General features: G+C 39.6%; 1 protein-coding gene across 15 annotated transcripts in view; it reads right to left on the bottom strand.

Moving 5' to 3' along the window:
• Positions 1-19,151, bottom strand: part of TNRC6B (trinucleotide repeat containing adaptor 6B) — a 145,758-nt gene that overhangs the window by 14,932 nt on the left and 111,675 nt on the right. For 13 of the 15 annotated variants that reach the window (XM_071551809.1, XM_071551808.1, XM_071551823.1 and 10 more), the window contains 11 exons: positions 16,256-16,404; positions 12,740-12,865; positions 11,561-11,692; positions 10,933-11,028; positions 10,529-10,706; positions 10,017-10,151; positions 9,656-9,832; positions 4,979-5,125; positions 4,516-4,611; positions 1,748-1,972; positions 1,195-1,265 (listed from right to left, as the gene is read on the bottom strand). In XM_071551809.1, coding sequence (XP_071407910.1) covers positions 1,195-1,265; positions 1,748-1,972; positions 4,516-4,611; positions 4,979-5,125; positions 9,656-9,832; positions 10,017-10,151; positions 10,529-10,706; positions 10,933-11,028; positions 11,561-11,692; positions 12,740-12,865; positions 16,256-16,404 — 1,532 coding nt within the window. Of the gene's footprint in view, positions 1-1,194; positions 1,266-1,747; positions 1,973-4,515; positions 4,612-4,978; positions 5,126-9,655; positions 9,833-10,016; positions 10,152-10,528; positions 10,707-10,932; positions 11,029-11,560; positions 11,693-12,739; positions 12,866-14,886; positions 15,058-16,255; positions 16,405-19,151 lie in introns of all 15 variants that reach the window. The other 2 variants (XM_071551824.1, XM_071551819.1) reach the window with 2 other exon arrangements.

The raw sequence follows: 19,151 nt of genomic DNA, 5'->3' as shown, positions 1-19,151 counted from the left end.
TCTTCCAGGTGTTCTGTACAGACAGATTCCATTCCTGGTGTGCCACAGGAAGATGCACACAAGAATGGGATCTGCATGTGCAAATACTTATGGAAGTGCTACTTACTTTCTTCTCTCTTCCCCCTTATTATATAATACAACTTCAAATGAGGGATAAGAGTTGTGTGTGGTACAAATATGGTCAAAGTTAACACACAGAACCTTGAAATGAAGATACTGTTCCTTCCAACCCTAACTATTGCACGAATCTATGAATCCACCTTAACCTTTAATTCTCCTTCTCTCTGGTGTACTGATCCACAAGGAATAGAGAATCTGGTACAAAAGTGACAATTATAATCTGCTTCTGTCTCTTTCCTACTAATTTAAATGCATCCAAAATACATTCTTCTTCCATTAAATAATTCCTAAAGCAGTATTAAATTATCTTGTACAAGCCAGATTTAGAACTGTGCCTTTTCCTCACATCACTTCTGTTTCTTTCACATCAAGGATAACAGTCTTTTCTATGAAAGGGGCACAGTTTGCTGTTTTGGGTGATCTGAAGGAGACTTAATTTTTCCTTTCACATCAATGTTTCTTAGACTGTAAAAGCACAGTAAATTATTCTGAACAGGGGACTGTCTAGAGCTCAGGGCTCTCCTGATAATCACAGAGGCTTTTCCTAGCCCTTGAATACAGGATCAATTGGGAATGGTGAAACCAGGATCTCCACAGAATTTGTTTTGAATGGAAGCAAGCTCTGAGAACACCTGCAGAAATAACCCAGCTAGACAGGTTTTGGCAAGGGTGCTGGAAAAATTCTGTGGTTTTGCTATGGAAACACTAAAGTGAAAACTGGCAGTTACAACAACTTTCTTATTGACAACGTCGCAAAGAACATCTATAAATCATTCCACATTAGAGTCATGCAACTTACCCTCACTTCTAAGAAAAAACTTTCTGTTCCAATAATTTTTTTGTAACTCTTAAGTGATATTTTAACAGTCACATAAGCGAAACCTGAACATCCTTATAATAGCTGAAGCAATTACAATAGAAAAACTAGTGAGATTGCAGCTCAGTTTAGTAGAAACATGTTTCATATCCTGACAAATCTGATTTTGCCAGATTTCATTCAAAAAGAAACAACTGAAGAATTCACAAATTCTTGGTAAAAGCAAACAAGCTCCCAGAAACAACCACAGAAAATACCTGTGGAGTGAGATTGTGAAGAACCAGCCAGTAGCTAGGACGAACTGAGCCACCATCACTCCAAGTAGATGCTGCAAATTACAAGACAGAGCAATCAAGACAGATTAGATACAAAGAGAAACCATCTTTCTTTTGTTGGGGCTTTCAGTCTCAGAAAAATTCAGCATTATCAGCCCTATTAACACACGAAAGCCTAAACTTCAGTCCTGACAACAAAACTACCCCACTACTCACATTTAACATCAAGATTCATTTTTACAGGGGTTACTTTGAGGAGTTTCCCACCCGCAGGAAACACCTAGCCCAAAAGGATCCACGTAGTCAGTATTCTCTCTTGGCAGCTCTCAGCCCCCTGCACTCATTCCCTGAAGCAGGATCTGGGATCCTACCACCCACCCTAGTCACTGACAACAAATGTCCGGTTCAAGAAGGTACTTTTTTTCTTTTACAAGACAACTGCAACTTCCTTTCCTCCAAACCATTAGTGCTGTAAAACACTCCTGCATACACTCCTCAGGTGTGATCAATGGCTGTATCAGCTGACAGTTCTCACCAGAGCCAAGCCTTGAGTCCTGTGCCCCCCAGCCCCTGACCGATCTGGATGCTGTGCTGTTCCATGGAGATGATGGTTTTGGGTTGGTCAGGCCGGGAGGTGGGCGGGGCAGCCCTGTAGTGTTCCTTGAGGAAATATGGTTTTTCCACATCTTGTTGGAGAGATGAGTGGGATTGTGTCCTATGGGATCTGGGGACCATGTTGATTTGTAATCACTGAATTTTGCTAGAAGATTAAAGAAATTGTACGTATTAAAAGAACTTGTGAGATTAAATGACTATGTTTGTATCAGAGACAAGCATGAAGGACAGAACCACACAACAGTTAATTTACCATACTGGAAAGCCCCATGCTACATGTAAGTCAATCTGATTATTTTCTATGCCCTGACAAAAAGAAATTACCATCCCTAGATCATTTATGATAATGCAGACAATTGCAGCATATTCCACCATTAATAAGATGACCAGCAACTTTTATATCCACGCTACATTTCATCTGAGAAGGTGAGAATTTCTCACAGGTTTGGGCACTACTGATCTTTAATGAAACTGAACCTCCTTCAGGTAAAAAACCTGCAGAGAACTGAAATGAGTATTTATCATTCTTGGCCTACTAAGCTAACACTACCTTGCAAAGATGCCATTTTTTCCTAAAGATCATAGCTTTCTCATGAATCACAAATTTCACACAATGATGACACAATGGAAATGCATAAAGGTGGCCAGCTGGACTTTTACACAACCTTGTAAACACTTTTTCCCACTAGAAAGCATTACCAGATGACTCTTGGGAAACAAGAGTGGATATCCCTAACATATTTCAAGAACCATTTATATAAAAGTTCAATAAAAGAGAAAAATTAAAACAGTGCCCAAAATGTCAGTATTCATCGTGAATATTTGGGAGCTCTTCCTAAACCAGTGTTCCTTAAGAAGGCAGACTGCAAATTCTTCCACACCTTCTGACACCAAGGGACAATTGAAAGTTCCTTGAGTACTTTTTTTTAAAATTCTTCCGCAGTGGGAACCAGTGAACACAAACATTGCAATCTGAGGGAAAGAGTTATGTCAGGAATTATCTTAGTCAGGAATTACCTTAATCATAACTCTTGTGTGTGTGCACAAATACATGTATTCAATTCTATTCACTAACAAAAGGTGGTAAATTACTTATTTGAAGCAAAGCATAAAAATCCAAATGCACAAAAATAATACACTTGGAAATCAAGACAATAAAGCTTTCAGAAATATAACTGTTTCAATTTACAGTTGAATCACTGCATGTCCATGACACAGTAACAAGTCAGTAGCAAGCTGGTTTCAAGCACGAACCCATGAAAGTATATGAAAGTACTTAAAAACCTGCTTTTGGCAGACTCTGTTTTAGATATTTGAATTCTAAATCCCCATTTTAGATGACCTGCTTTCTGACTGGTGTGTAGAAGAGAACCAGAACATGTATGTGGCAGTGGTCTAGTTCCTTCAGTTTTAACTCTGACTTCAATAGTTTTTTAATCTCTGGAGTCTTTCTTATGTGCTAGACAAAAATTAAGCAAAAGCAAGAACCTGACACATGCCACTCCTTTGCCCAAGCTATAAAAGAGACACCTTTTATGTCACTGGAATACTGCATATACAAATACTGCTTCATATCAGTCATCACATAAACTGGCAGCAGAAACACAGTTTTTCTTGAGGACTGAAGAGTATTTTCAACACATTTTGTGAAGATGTTGAAGTAAGATCTTATCACAGCTTTTAATCAGTAAGATGAAAAAACCAAAGTTTGGAGCAGATGTAGTGCTCAGTTGCTTGTCGCCTCTGCTATTTACACCCAATTCTTCATTTTTAAGTAGTTGTTAAGACTGTCATCTTCAAGGGAAAAGATGACACTTGTCAGAAGTTCAAAATCCAAATGGTTTATCTGGAGCATTTTGCTCAGAAGTGCATGCAGGAACCACTTGTCACAAGAAAGATTTGGAGACCTCCTTACCAACAATCTGAGACAGATATTTAAGTTACTATGTACAGGCCAACCATTAAATGCCAGAGGACTAAAAGTCCTCACTCTCCAGGTTTCAGAATGATGAGTGCTGTAAAAGGCAAAGCAAAAATGTTCCCTTGACAGTAATCACATTTTCTGAAGTTAAAATGAATAAAATTATACTCACCGCTACTCGTACATACAGGAGCAGGTATGTTTTAAAGATCATGACAGTCCTGCAACCCTTAACATGTCAACAGATTGAACATGTGCTGTTTTATTTTTCCTTTTGCATCTGCTCCTTTCCTTACTGTTACCCTGTATTTTAATGTGCACAGTGTGCTGGCTTTGGCTGCGGTAGAGTCAAGTTCGTTCCCATTAGCTGGTATGGGGCTGTGTTTTGGATTTGTGCTGGAAACAGTGTTGATGAGACAGATGACAATACACACACCTTGTGAGCAGTTGCCATAAGGCCTCTTCTGTCTCTCACACCCCTCCACCAGCACAAAGGATGGGGGGGTGCACAAGTTGGGAGGGTACACAACTGGGACAACTGACTCCAACTGTCCCAAGGGATATTCCATACCATATGGAATCATGCTCAGCATATAAAGCTGGGGGAAGAAGCAAGAAGGGGCATATTCCAGAGTTATGGTGTCTCTTCCCAAGTCACTGTTACATGTGATAGACTAAATATTCCAAGTAGAACAATAACAAACACTAGTTCATTAATAACAATAATGGAAAATGCTTTGTCAGGGTAAGTTTTGGAGCCTGCATACCTGAAGTGCTATGAACGTTGGTGAAGGAATTGTCAGAGGCACTGTAGGGCCAGGCACCAGGTGAAGGCAGCGAGGTGTTGAGGGAAGAATTAGACCCTATCAAAGAGAAAAGGAGAGAGTAGGCCAATTTCAAGGATGTTCTGCTAATACCATTAAACCTCAAGAGAGCCACAACTGTACAACACACGGCTTTCACACGGCACAAAGGCACACGGCTTCCTCCTTACTCAAGTGCAACACACTGCTTGGCTGTCACACGGCTTCCTCCTTACTCAAGTGCAACACACTGCTTGGCTGTCACACGGCTTCCTCCTTACTCAAGTGCAACACACTGCTTGGCTGTCACATGGCACAAAGGCACACGGCTTCCTCCTTACTCAAGTGCAACACACTGCTTGGCTGTCACAACCCAACATCAGAACAACCTTGAGTATCAGCGCGACTCAGATAATCCCTGTTTTACCTGTGGTGTTGTCCCGCAGAAGTTGGTGGTCAGTATCTACAATGGGAGATGTGGCTGTCCCTCCCAGCACACTTCCAGGGGTCACATAGGGGTCAGATTCAGGGTCAATGTTTTGTATACCTTTCCATGGCACTCCTGGTTGGAACTCTGGGATAGGAGGGAAAAAGGAATTAGATGCAATCAGGAAAAAGTCCTTTACTAGAAGTAGTTGTTGAAGATATAAACAATTGTCTTCTACACTGTTCCCTAGGGAAAACAATAAAATACTTTTTCTACTTTTAAAAATTATAATCTATTTCACATTTCCTCCCACAGCACTAGCCCTAGTGTCTGGATACAGGTCTACCAAAAAAGAGTAGTACAAGTGCATCCAGTATCCCTTTAACTAATACTGCTTTACTGCATTCAGATGAGGTTTGAAAAGTTGTAACACATCATATATAAGATTAATTTGTATATTTTAAGACCAGATTCCACACACATATGTTGTATGTGTGCAGAGGCCGTTCCCAAGGAACAGCTACCTACCTTAAGAGTTTGTAAACACAATTGACACTCCACACTGTAGGTACACACACGCTTTATACATTACCCATCAACACTGAGGTAATGCTAAGGTGAGACACCTTGTGGCAAAAGCAATGTAGATACTCATTGACATTCTTCATGCTTCACAATGAGATGGGATATACTTATCATGCTTTAGTTCCAATCACAGCTCCAGGCATGCCAGAATTTTAACACAAGAGGATCAATTATGTTAAATATGAACATCCAAAAACTCCAGTTACTGTAAGAAAGATCAGTAACTCGGTTTCTTCAGTGAATAAAGTGCTGTGGTCAACTTTGGAAACAGTGGTAAGAAAGTAAAACTGAAGCTTTGTATACTACGTAACAGTTTGGGTAAGTGTGAGAAGAGTGTTGCCAAGGTGGCAGATTCATCCTTTGCAGATACAAATCCAGGATAGATACAGAATGATACCTTTATTCCCAATATGAAGTTTTGAAACAATTAATTATAGAACACTGGAGTGTAATTAAAAATCTATTATTTAAAGTGGGATCCAGGATGTGTTCTCTAGAATGAAACCCTGTTAAGGATTAATTTGGCATGAAAGGGTTCATTTCAGTCACCTTTTTAACAAAGAAGCATAGTCAGACTATGACTTTCACAGACAAATACAGGAGAAAATGTGATACTACTGGTTCAAACAATTGACACAGCAAGGGCAGTATTAGACTGTGATGGTGCAGTGGCAGGAGAATCTCAGAGAAGACATGCCCCACTGAGTCAGAACTGTGGTCCATCTAGTCCAGTTCCATTTAGGGACTGAACACAAACCTGGCCACTGTCTGTAGACTACTGCCCTCACTCTCCCAGCATGCACAGTCTTCCTGTGTAGGACGGCAGAACTACCCACCATCTATCACCAGCTCCTGAAACTGTTTTTCCATCATTTTACCCAAGCATTGTTTCAACTGGCTAGTACCATCTGTCTCAAGAAGCTCTAAAAGCAACACAATCCAGAAGTTCACCACTCCTGATGGAAAAAAATCCCTCAGTTATTTAAAATTTATATCCTCTTAAGGCAAGCATTTGCATCATGGTCCTAGCATTGCTGGATTCACAGAATTACAATTCTGCATTCATTCTGTTCACTGCCTTCATCCTTTTGTAAACATCAGCTACATCTCTCAATCCTTAGTAACTCAACAAAATAATCCAGGAGACCAGATATCAACACTTCTATCACTATGAGTGATCAGCACTGCATCAAGGAAGGAATCTGCTCAGCTACTGCCAAAATACTGCTATCCTTTAACAAACAGCACCACCGTGTGCTTAAGAAAGAAGCAATGCAGCTCTTGGGTCCTCCGTTCTGAGACAAAGAATTAAAAAAAAAAAGTCCAAGTCTTGTATTTGTAAAGATTTCTGGGAATTGGTGAGACTGAAAATAAACTGCATAGTAAGCTCTAATCAAAAGGTTAATATACAAACAAGGCTCCAAGGATCAGGCATATTATTGTTTATGAACACACTTACTCATCAACATAACCCTGAAGAAGAATTTTCCTTGAATTTCAGCATACTGAAAATTTTCCAGACTATCATTTGGGGCTGATAGTTATTCTCATGCACATTCACTAACTCTGTCTATAGACATGCTGTTTCAGTTCCAAACGGTAAAGAAAACATGAAATACATTTCTCCACTGATATTTGAAAGGCCCTCTCAAAAACTTCAAACGTAAGATTTTTGTGAAAACCACGACAGACATTTGCAGGTCAGTTTGCCTGGAGTACAGGACTGAACTGATCTTGAATGGGAAAGTTACACTCTAGTATTACCTAGGTATGCAAGTCTGTGCGACATAACCAAAAGACAGAGTTCTCACCAAGGCAGCAAAACTTGCTCTCACCTCCAGCTGTGATATCAGTTTGATTGTGCACCACTTCACTTATCTTTGTGCTGAACAAATTTTTTTCAATTGTTCTCTTGAAGGGCAGAATTTCTGCAGCAGGTGGCATTTAGGAGGAAAACGCGAAAGGTGTAGTCAGGGTGAATGCTGAGTGACCACTGTATCCGTTCAAAGGAAAAATGCACCTATTTCAAGAGGTTTTCTCTTGTAAACTTATTTTTGTCAACAACTTATTTTCCAACACTGGGAGGAAAAATTCTATCTCCCTGCCAGGAACTGACAGTGGGCCTCACCTACAAGCTAGTCAAGAAGGACCTAGACTGTAAAGTCATTTTAGGTCTTCATCAGGGGCATTGATAAGGTAGATCATGACTGCAGCTAAGTGTTCCTTGTCAAGGAAGTCTGCAAGGTGGACAGACGATGAGACAGCTCAACTGGCTGATGGTTAGGGAACAGTAACTTGGCCCAGTCTATGGACCACTGAAGAGTGGGAGGGCAATACAGCAATAATTGCATAAATGCCACATGCCAAAACCCAGGATGTGTTCTGTGACACCTGCAACCATAGTCTTGTGCCACTCATTTACACAAGAAATTATGGATTGTACTGATTATCTCAGTGAAAGTTTACATTCAGGATTTGTGGACTTCGCTTATCCTCTCACAGTCATGAGGCAGTCAGCAACAAAAAAATTTACTATCACTGACAGTAGGACTACAGGTATCACTAAGGAAGCTCTGTGACATCAGCAAGGGGCAAAGAGTAGCCATGCAGCTTCTCACTTCTGTTGACGGCCTTCTGGTACCAAGAATCCCGTTAAAGCTTGGAAACACATCAGAGCTGATCCTCACATGTCTCTTTTAACATTCCAAGCAGTGCTACGTTTCTCATTTTTACACAGAGGAACGGTCACTAAAGACACAAGTTCAGCAACAATGAGAGAGGTCTTGTAAAAGATTAAAATTTGGGAGTTTCTGGCATTATGAAGAGTAGCTCCAGTTCAAGAAGCCACTAATTAACAACCAGGCTGACAGAAATGTACCGCAAATAAATTTGCAGAGAGTGGTGTAGCGTACGAAAATTTGTCGGTGTGCAGATGGTTTTGAGATAAATAATTCTTTAACTCTGTTAGATTGTCAGAAAACATTTTCTTGCCAGAGTTAGACACTAAGGGGTTCCTGGAGTTTTTATCTGTCACACACATTCCTAGGCTTTCTGATGCAAGGTCTGTGCTACTGGTTTACCCAAGAGATATACCCGGACTTTTACTTTTTCGTGCTTGATGGGATACACAGCAGAGGGTTTGCAGTTGGTAACATCTTCCTGAATGTGTCTTCCAGACAAGAGTAATGTCCAGCATCCAGTATTTGTTGAATAGTAACAGTGACCAACCTGTACAGCTTCCAGGACACCACTCTGTACTTAAACATTCATTTAAGAATGTTTTATATAGAAAATTATGTGTGTATTTAAATACGTATATATTTTTCCTAGATACTTAAGTTTTGTAGCATAAGCATAACATACTGCCAGTGAAACTAGAAACCTTAAAGAATGTGCTACAGCCTGCCATCCCAAAAGCAAGAAACTTCTACTCAAACCACAGGATTGCTGAGCATTACTGAAGCATCACAACACTCTGCTACTCTTTATGCAACATGAGCAAAGGAGAACCACAACAGTGTGGCACACACACCATATACATATTGTACCAGTAATATGGGCAAGAGAGACCTGGCAGTCCACAATGGATAACATTTGTTAACAGTTGCCAAAAGAAAAGTTCATGCTACATAAAATACAAAAGACCAAGAAAATCCTGTTCCCACCATCACCAAAAAACCTCCACTTTCACCTCTTCTGCTTTCTGATTCCATGCTATCAATCAGAATTTTTGCACCCCATGTCAGTCTAACACAACACAAATAAGGACTCGGTACAAGAGGAGGGAGCTGGTGCTGTGCATTGTATGAACATGTGTTTTCATGAAAATTTCTTGTAAATGTAAAGTCACTAAACTACAGAACACCTAACAAAAAGCAAACACTATCCAGCGAATTCAGCTCTTAGTTCAAATTCAACCCTGGAAACTCAATAATTATGTTCTCATTTAATGTGGAAGAAATTTAAAAACCAAGATAGGCCTAACCAAGCAACTATTTTCTTTGCAATGGTTATTTAAAGTAAGTAGGATGAGAAAAGGTCTCAGCACACCTACTCTAAAGCTAGGCCATAAGCCCTGCCCTTATGTAATACCTGGAGGCCAGCTGGCATTGCTGGATTTGCTTCCGATCTTGTTCGTTGGTGGAGATTTGGCAGGTAACCAGCTATCACCAGCAGGGCCTGCATGGCCCACGAGTGGGTCGCCCTGGATTATGTCAAACTGGTTGTAGGGCGATCCTCCGCGAGCCTTTCCAGGGGGCACTATTGCACCTGAAGCATTAAAAACACGCATTTACACTCAGGAAAGGTTGGGATCCTTAGGAGTATGGTATACTAAACCAAAAAATATTTAAGATGCATACTGGTGAGGCAAGACAGTTTCATCAGAACTATTTCACCTTTGCCAACATGCTACTACAAGGACATTCCAAAAATTGCCAGTCCCTTTTCTCACCATTTTTGTGCATATTGGCATCTTGTGAAGCCACAGAGGGCAGCCCTTCCATCATAGTCCACTGCTTAAAGCGAGATTCTGTTCCAGCCTCTTTCCCTCCCACCATGCCATAATCCATGCCACTTGAGCCAAAGCCTGTGAAACAAACAAAAAAACCTCCATTGTCATTCTCTGTTTTGTTTTTAAGTATCTTCAAACAGGGAGTCATTGTGATCATAAGAAAGGTAAAAACCCCAACAATAGCAGAGGATATACGTTTGAGGGGTATCCTCCAAATTAGTGTGTTAGGTCAGTATGCTAAAAGTTATGCTTTCTTCTTAGGTTTTGTCTTCTTCCCATGTAATGAAAAGTAAGGTAATTTGATTGAAAGTTCACACTTATCATAACCTTCGCTCTAATGCTTATACATAAATTACTTATTTCTGGACCTAGACATAACTGACTAACAGAATTACTATATTAACATGGTAACCACAGGCAACGCACCGAACCTCTTTCCACAGAGCACTTACCTGAACCGTATCCAGGTATTTGCCCTTTGGTCTGTAAATCTGAGAGACCCACGTTCAAAGGATTGGGTACCATGCTGTCTAAATGTGGCTTAGGCCCAACAGGGTGGGATGGTGAATGCTTCATGCCAGGCTGCCTCTGCTGCTGCTGCTGCTGGAGGGCACTCACCATACGAGCAAGCTGCAAATGAAAGAAAAAAAGCCAAAGTTCATATATGCTATACTGTAACACAGAATTCCAGTAAACATGAGGAAACAGTGACTCAGAGGAGATCCAAAAGACCCTGCTCTCTGCAAAGTGCAGTATGAAGACAGCAGATTACATTAGTAAAATCCAGCACTGTCTGCAGTCTGCATTTTCCCAGTACACTTCATACTCCATAGGATGGACAAAAACGGTGCCACACCTGTTGCTCCTGTTGTTGTCGCACAGCTTGAGATAACTTTCTCTGGCTCTGTAACAGCTGTTGCTGCTGCTGCTGCTGCAGGAGGAGCTGACATGCCTACAAGATAAGTGGGGGTGGGAAGAGTGAAAATACAGAGCTCACCAAGTGAAATATAATTGCCAGAATCTGTTCACTAGAAAATGCACTGCTCAAAACTTATGTAAACTATTTCTCATTCCACTCACTCAAATAAAATGACAATGAATGCATAAGAATACCATATCCTTCACTTGTTTCTAATTAAACATCATGCAACAGAATTACTAGTACTGGCCTTGTTAGTATCACTATGACTACAAGTATGAAGACAACTTCATTAAAAATCAAAAACAACTGCCTTCTGTACAAAGACATTGCTTTGAATAATTACTAAGCCACTGCAACATCCACAATAATTACAAGGGCCTGTTTGGTTTATCTGCTGCCCTCTAGCAGGAGTTCATTAACCTGTACAGCAGACAGGGAATATTTGTACAAAAGTATCTCAACATCAATAGAACAAAACAGAATTAGAACAAACATAACAAGAAAACTCTTTCAGCAGGCAATCTGTAAACAGTCTTGTCTCATAAGATTACTAGCTACTTACTAATTGAAATTGAGGAATCTGTGGAAGCTGGCTCAGCATGGCAATCTGTTGTGGAGAAAGCTGGGGGCCCATATTGAAAAGACCAGGATTCAAGCCACTGTTGGGAAACTGTTTGAGCATGGAGGCCGAAACCTGCATGGAAATCAGTTACATATCCTGAAGAAATGCACTGCTATGAAAGAAGATGATGAAGTAGAAGTATTTCTATAAAGGAACAGGTATGACACCAATCTTCAGTGGTGTTCTGGGAAAGACATTACAGATTTACCAACACATCACATTTAAACATGCACAGTCTATGACTTGGGCAGAGTGAATACCTCACTTGATTGACAGTGTACAACAACACAAGTGCAGATGCAGACACACACACACAAAAGGCTCCTCCCCCAACCCATCAGGTACTAGAGACTGCACTAAGTTAAAATGCTGATGTATACACAGCTAACCAGTAATCACAGTACTGCATTACCACATTACAAATGTACTGCTTGCCAAGGGAAAAGAAAGGCATTCAGGCAGTCGCTGGAGCAAAGAAACAGTGCCTCATAGAAAGAGTTAATCTCTTTGTACACTTAATAAGCTATAGTAAAAGAAGGAATAGGTGGAGAAGAATCCCACCATTCCTCCCTGCATTATTTGAGAGTTACACAAGTAGAATTCAACAGAATCTCAAGAAATATTCACCAAGTCCAAAGCAAAAGGTAAACTTGTACATTTGGAGACCCTGAGGTCTTAACAATAAGCTCTGAAACGTAAATGCAACATGTAACCCTTTATCAAAGCTCTCGTTGGGGTGGGACAGGAAGCACAGGACAAGACTGCTTAAAAAATTAAGCAACCTGTCACACTTAAAAACTTTAAGCTTTCAGAGTTTTTTTTTTCTTTCTGAGATACTTTGCAAAACCCTATGTAAGACATAGGTTTCCCAAATCCCCTTTGAGGTTTAAAAATACTGGTAAGTAAGCATTTACCATTAACTGCCTTGGAATAAGAAAGAATGCTAATCCTTCTGCACTGAGTTTTAAGCACTTTCAACTATGAATTTTAATTTATCTGATTTTTTCAATTTCTTAACATCAAGTCAAGACTAAGATAACTCTGTAAGTAACCTCAATGATGTGCTCTAAAGGCTGTAGCTTGACTTTCACAAGTAATCAGTTTCTATAAATTCCTTACCTGGGGAGAAAGGAATTGGGGAGGCACTTGCGCCCGGATATTGGGGGAAGGATTTAGTGGCTGCACTGGTGTGTGCATGCCCCTCGATTGTGCTGTGCTGTTTCCAAACAAACCATGATTGCCACCCTACAAAATTAAAGCAGTAGTGAGAAGATGAATCTTTCAGGATAATGGATTTCTATGCTAGTATCTACATATCAATAACAATGAGCCAAGTACTGACTTAAACAGGGTTCCCTCAGAATGACAGAGATGTTTGCTGTACATCAGTAATATTCTACCTGGGTTAAAACTTCTAAACTATACTTTTGAGATGCAGGTTCTTTTTTCTCTAACATTGAAGGATAACATTTATCCGCTTATTTCAAAGCACATAACTAAGGTAATGTTTTAATATTTTTCACTTTACATGTTGGGAAATGGAAACTAGGAGTACAAACAACACACTCAAAAACCCCTATTCCATTGGCTTAAAAGTATGGCAAGACTGCATCAAGAATTGTTGAGATATCACTCATTAGGCTACTATTTCCTCTGCAGGCTTTTCATTAATTGAATTTTGAATTCTAAAATTGCATTAAAAATTTTCCTCCTCCCATGAAAACTTCAGCATTCTGCACTGGGGAGTTTTTCTTTTCCTTTTTTACCCTCAATAGATTAAAAGAAAATTTTCAAATGAGATAAAAAAATGTGTGGGTTTTTTTACTTCCAGTGATTTATTTTCTAACATCTTGTAACATCTTTCAAAAAAAGCAATAAGAAATGTTATGAACCATCTCCTACACTAAGTCACTAAAGGCTGAAGCTCATACTCCAAAGCTCCCTCATGTGCCACGATTCTGTCCTTTCAGTTTCAAGACCCTCAGAACTTCCCATTTCCTGCTGTATATTAGGATGTCTGTTATCCTCAGATAGCTGGGGTTCTAAAGAGTACATTTTTCCACTCCTCAGCCATCATTCCCTGTTCTCCCTCTGCATGCCAGCATTGCTGTACCCAATATAAATTATTCTTCCAAACAGATTGTGTAGGCCTTCACCAAAATCTTTCCTTTCCTTATATACCAGGATTTCATAAACTTTGCCTTCCTCTTACCTTAATACTGTCCCCATCCCCTGCTATTCTTTTGCTCAAACAGAAGTCTCTCATTCTGCTTCTATATTGGCAACTCTATGAATTGTCTCATTCACCTGCATCATCTTCCACTTAATGTATCTTCTCCTTCAGAAGCAACTCAAGATGTCATACTAAACAACCCCTAGAGATGAACATTTTTATTCTGAAAGAACTGGCTGGGGCCAACTACACATGAAAATTTTTGAGTGGCCTTGAAGCTGCAGCTACACTTTCAGCCCTCTTTGTAACTTTACAGAGTTCTGCACACTGAGACCAGGAACATGCCTGCAAATTTTGGACTTAATCTGATGTTCAACACTGTGTCACATAGAAACAAAGACAACACAAAGAAACACCATCATGTTAGGCGTATGACTACATAAGCTAGACCAGTTGCAATAATTAGTACTATTCTTCCATTTCCTGGTATTTCTGCAACATTTTTTTCTAGCACAATGCAAAACATAATAGCCAGAAATTCTTCCAAACTGCAGCTAATCACGTCATTCCTTCCACATCATTCCCTCATACACAGAACAAAAATACTGCTACTTCAAGCGTTTTTAAAGGCTATTAAATCAATCCTTACTTTGGGCTGTGGGGAAGGGAGACAGGAACAGGCATAATGCTAAAAACACTGCCATTTTTTACAGGCACATTTCTATATACAAGGTCATTGCATAGAGTCTGGGAAAATTCAGTGTTGGGGGATGACAAGGCAAATCAAAAGCCTCTAACTGGATTGTAAGCAGCAATTAAAATAAAGGATGCCACTAACTTCATGAATTCTGAAAAGCACATCTACCTCCTGTAGCACTGAAATTCAGGAAGTAAGAGGCCAACAAAACCAGACAGGATACATTTTGAAAGTAGGAACCAAAGTGGACTGATGCTTAATGGCCTGATAGAGCTCAAACTTCCATTAACAATACTAATTTATTTAGCAGAAAATCAAAAGCAAGCAACCACCTAACCAGGATTAAGGCCAGGTTGCAGCCTGGTAACAATGCATCTTATAAGGTGGCCTGCTTACTTGTCTAGCAGCGAAGTTTTGGGGACTGAGCCCTGAGCCGATTGCCCCAAGGCCGACGTTGGATAGTGTGGAACCAGAGGGAGACAGCTTGTAGCTGGGAGAAGGGGAGAAGGGAGAGCAGGGAGCCTCATCCCCAAGGCACCCATCTTGATTGGAGAAAGGCAAAGTCAGCTGAAGCAGCAGTTAGCCAACAGCAGGAGTTGGTTAGTGAAGCAACAGGACGTAAGAGGAGAGAAAGAGGGACGGTGAGTGACCAGGAAGAAGCAAAGTTACTTTGTAATAGCAGTTACAAGGACAAAACTTCTGACTCAAATGATCACTTGACAATTAAGATTTTGGTCCAAGGAGATGATCAATAAATTCCTAAAGGTTTCTTTTTAAAAATACATTTTGAACTCTCAGGAAGTTAATTTCTGATAGTGGCTATTCCCACCACAGAAACAAACAAATCTGGAATGAATTCCTAATATTAGCACACACCTACCAACATAATTTGTTAGGAAACACATTAGTTCTGCTAGTGGTATTAATTAATTAGGCCACTAGAGGGAGTTGGCAAAACTGCTTTTTGGCCCATTATACCAAAATGGAGGAGTTAAAAATTTCCTTGACAGTTAACACGCCTTCAGAATTTTTAAACCAAATTTATTTTCCACTTCATATGTGATAAGCTATATGTAAAAAAAACCCCCAAAGCCAAAAAAACCCCCCAACCCTAGAGCATTCTGAATCTATTGGACACTCTTCAATTCATAATGTGAAGCAATTAATATTTGATAACAACAGTGAAAGCTTCTGTTTAAAATAGGCAAGAATATGAAAGAAACACTGTCATAACATACAACAGATGCCACAGAGAAACAGATGCCATACAGAAGCTCACAGTACACGGACATACAGCATAAGGGGTTGTGGAATTTCGAAAGGGTGTTTTCAATAAATGCCAGACATGAAAGAAGAAAAAAAATTTGGAAGACTGTGATTATTTATATTTACTTAGATCTAAACCAATTTTTTTTTACAGTAGATGACTGTAGTTAGTAGCCAAAAGGATCATCATGATGAAACTTGTAATAAATTTTATTGCTACCCTTCCATTAAAAAAAGGAAAAAAAGAAAAAGAATTTCTGTCTACACAAGAGCAGTCTACTCTAGAATAGAAAGCCTCTTTCTCCCCAATTTAGTTTGTCTATGCACACCTGACACGTGTTTTATACACACATTCATTCTACGAACAAGTCCCACACATTTATTATTACTGAGCTCATCCAGGGTTCTCAAAGTTCTAGGACTTTCAGGGAAATAGGGTAAAAACTGAGACCTCACACACAAAGGTTTATATTAGTTCATCTAAAGATATTTCTCTCACCTTCTCAAAATAAGGCCCACTATCTGTGGTTCCCATGTCTTTGGAATTAGGTGGACGGAACCCAGATCGATCCTTTCTCATCATGTCATTAAAATCCCCGAGATTCATGGCTCGTTTATCTACCTCGAACTTCTTATCTGGGAGACCACCTGTAAAACAAGAGGAAATTAGTACAAATAATCTCTGCCGTGTTTCATGACAGCAGGTTCACAGTCAGAGAAAAGTACCTTTAAGATCAGGGTTTATATATGTCTCATAATTTAACATATCTACCATTAAAAGTGTTGAAAAGTTAATGTAGGAAGTATAATTTTTGTGACTGAACAAGCCATTTTACTGTAGAGTTTAATGTGAAGATATACGCATTTCAACTAATTATATTTATACATAATTCTCTATGTCTTCCAAAACTTGCACTGTTATTCACTGGTATTCAGTATCTGGAAAGATAACACTATTTAAGTTCTCCACATATTCCACTTAGACTTTACTGGGTCTGACATTGAGAATTTCCTTGAGATTCTTTGAGAAATTTGGTCACATGCACATAATTTGATCAAAACTCTCCTATAGTCATGTGGACTTAACTCCTGAACACAACAAATCAACTGGTATATCCCAACTTCCAGGCAGAAAAGCAGTTTTCCTCAGCCTGTACACAATGATAACACAAGAAGTTAACAGAGACACCTCTCAAACACCCCCTGAGGTCTCCTGCCATTGTTTAGTTAAGTAATCTGGTGGAACACAAGGAAGAGATGTCAATAACAGATGACCAAACCGTAACATACACAGTGAAGAAAACGTCAACTTTCTCTATAAGCTTATCATCAGCCAAGTGCTGACTGAAGGAAACTTTCTACCTGACACACTGAACTGCTGCCAAGGAACAAATTCTTTTGGTCATATGTGGCACCTGTAAGGTAACAGACGCATATTGTTATGTTGAAGTAGATGAAAAACATCTTCCTTTTAAAATATGGATGTGAGAGAATTGAGCTTTACTGCTTTTTTAGTTTTAAAGAATACTGTTTAGTTAGTACCACAGACGGTCTTTCCAAGAACAGTTTAAAAACATGTCACCATAATAAACAAGCAAATCTATGACTTTTCCAAAGGAAGCTGATGATAGATATCCTACCCTACCCCTGACAAAACACTAAGCCTTTATCAAATAGAGCATTCAGCTAATCACTAATGACTTCAAAACACTGTTCCTTGAAAAAGATTCTTAAATCCAGCATCTCTTCCTAATGTACAATCACAATTAAGATTCATAGCTATGCTTTTTCCAAGAAGCTGTGAATGGTACCACTAATTACATGGGGTTTTCTTACTGGCTCAGCTTCCGAAGTTGATCCAGCTTCATCCCCTCTGATGCCTTCAACATCACTTACCATAAAATCCGTTGACAAATCACCTATATATCTTGGCTTGTAACTGGAGTCATACTAACCTGGGTGAGCTCGTGATTCTATGATCCTGTTCTAACATAGCCCAAAAAGCTCTGCAAAAGCAGCCCAAGTGCCAGGCACAGCTCAGTGCCATCGGTACCCCCATCAAACCACAAGGCACAATGCCAGCAGTACATCAGCACAAGGCTTTAACTCCACGGCGCTGTCTGCTACTCACTTGAAAAGAAACTGAAAGCGAGGCAGAGTTACATGACTATCTGAAATGAAACTGGGTCAATGCCAACACAGGATGACTAAGCCTCAGAAACACCCTTCTGTTTCTTCAGTTACCCTGATGATCCAATCAACTCCTCAAACATTACTGAATGATGCCTTGTAAAACACACAGCATTAAAAGAACACCTTTAAACGCTTCAAGCACAGATATGCATGTCACTAAGTGCTGAGGCAGCTGCTTAAACTTCAGCATAAACAAGGCCTTGCTAAGACAGATGATAGCATTCATAGACAATTGTAATGCAACCTTGAAACCTGTTGTGTGAGTCTGCCTTTTGCACTTGCCAGCTAAAGCTATAAATAATGCAGGTGGCTAAAGAACAGCTTTACTTTATGTACTACAAGACAACCATTAAAATTGGAAAAGTTTGAATTTTACCCTCGGCAGTAGGCAAGAACACTTGTGCATGAATAAAAACTAAACCTCCAACTTTCTGCATGCAGAAATGTAGAACAGGTTAAAAGCTTAACCATCTTCCTAACAGAAGACCCTGTATCAGTTCTTGGATTTTTTTCACTACTAGCAGTCATGAGAAACACCGGGACAAATGCAAGATCAAACAAGGGTTTGGAAGATGGCATTCACTCCTAAGTGAGGAAAAGAACCCTTTTAAGAAAGCGTCCCAAATGACATGCACACATCTTAAGAGAAACAAAAAAAATACGAATTCCATACAAAATTATGTAATATAATCCTGCACTGGGGACGTAGGAGACAGAAACTGCTACTGAGCAAAGATACCTAAAACATTTGCCAAAGAGAGACTGGACATGGTGAAAATACATTCACCCAGTGGGGTAACCCAAATGGAGAAAACTCATTTGAAACATTTTCTGCCTCATTATGAACACAACAACATTTTAAAGATGCTGGGTTTGTACCTTTGTCTTAAATTTACATCATCCAAGCCTATTGAGCAAGCACATGTACTTGGCTATCATGGCGTTTCACCTCAATACCACACCAATGTATGGCTTTGTAACATATTCACAATAGACAACTTCATTAATTACCCTTGAATCAGTAGAAATTTCAAATTCATTTCCCAGTCTTTACAGGTGATTTAAGAATTCAGTGATCTGCAGAGGTTTTAACCAGTACATTTAAAATAAGAGAAAAAGGTGACTGTGAAAGAGGAGAAATGAAAATACAGACTATTAAGTGGTTCTGTCAAGCTACTTCACTGTAGCTGTAGGGTGATAGC

Source organism: Pithys albifrons, chromosome 3 (assembly GCF_047495875.1).
Source record: "Pithys albifrons albifrons isolate INPA30051 chromosome 3, PitAlb_v1, whole genome shotgun sequence".
NCBI lineage: Eukaryota > Metazoa > Chordata > Aves > Passeriformes > Thamnophilidae > Pithys > Pithys albifrons.
The sequence above is the reverse complement of the archived record's forward strand: the minus strand, read 5'-3'. Positions and strand labels throughout refer to the sequence as shown.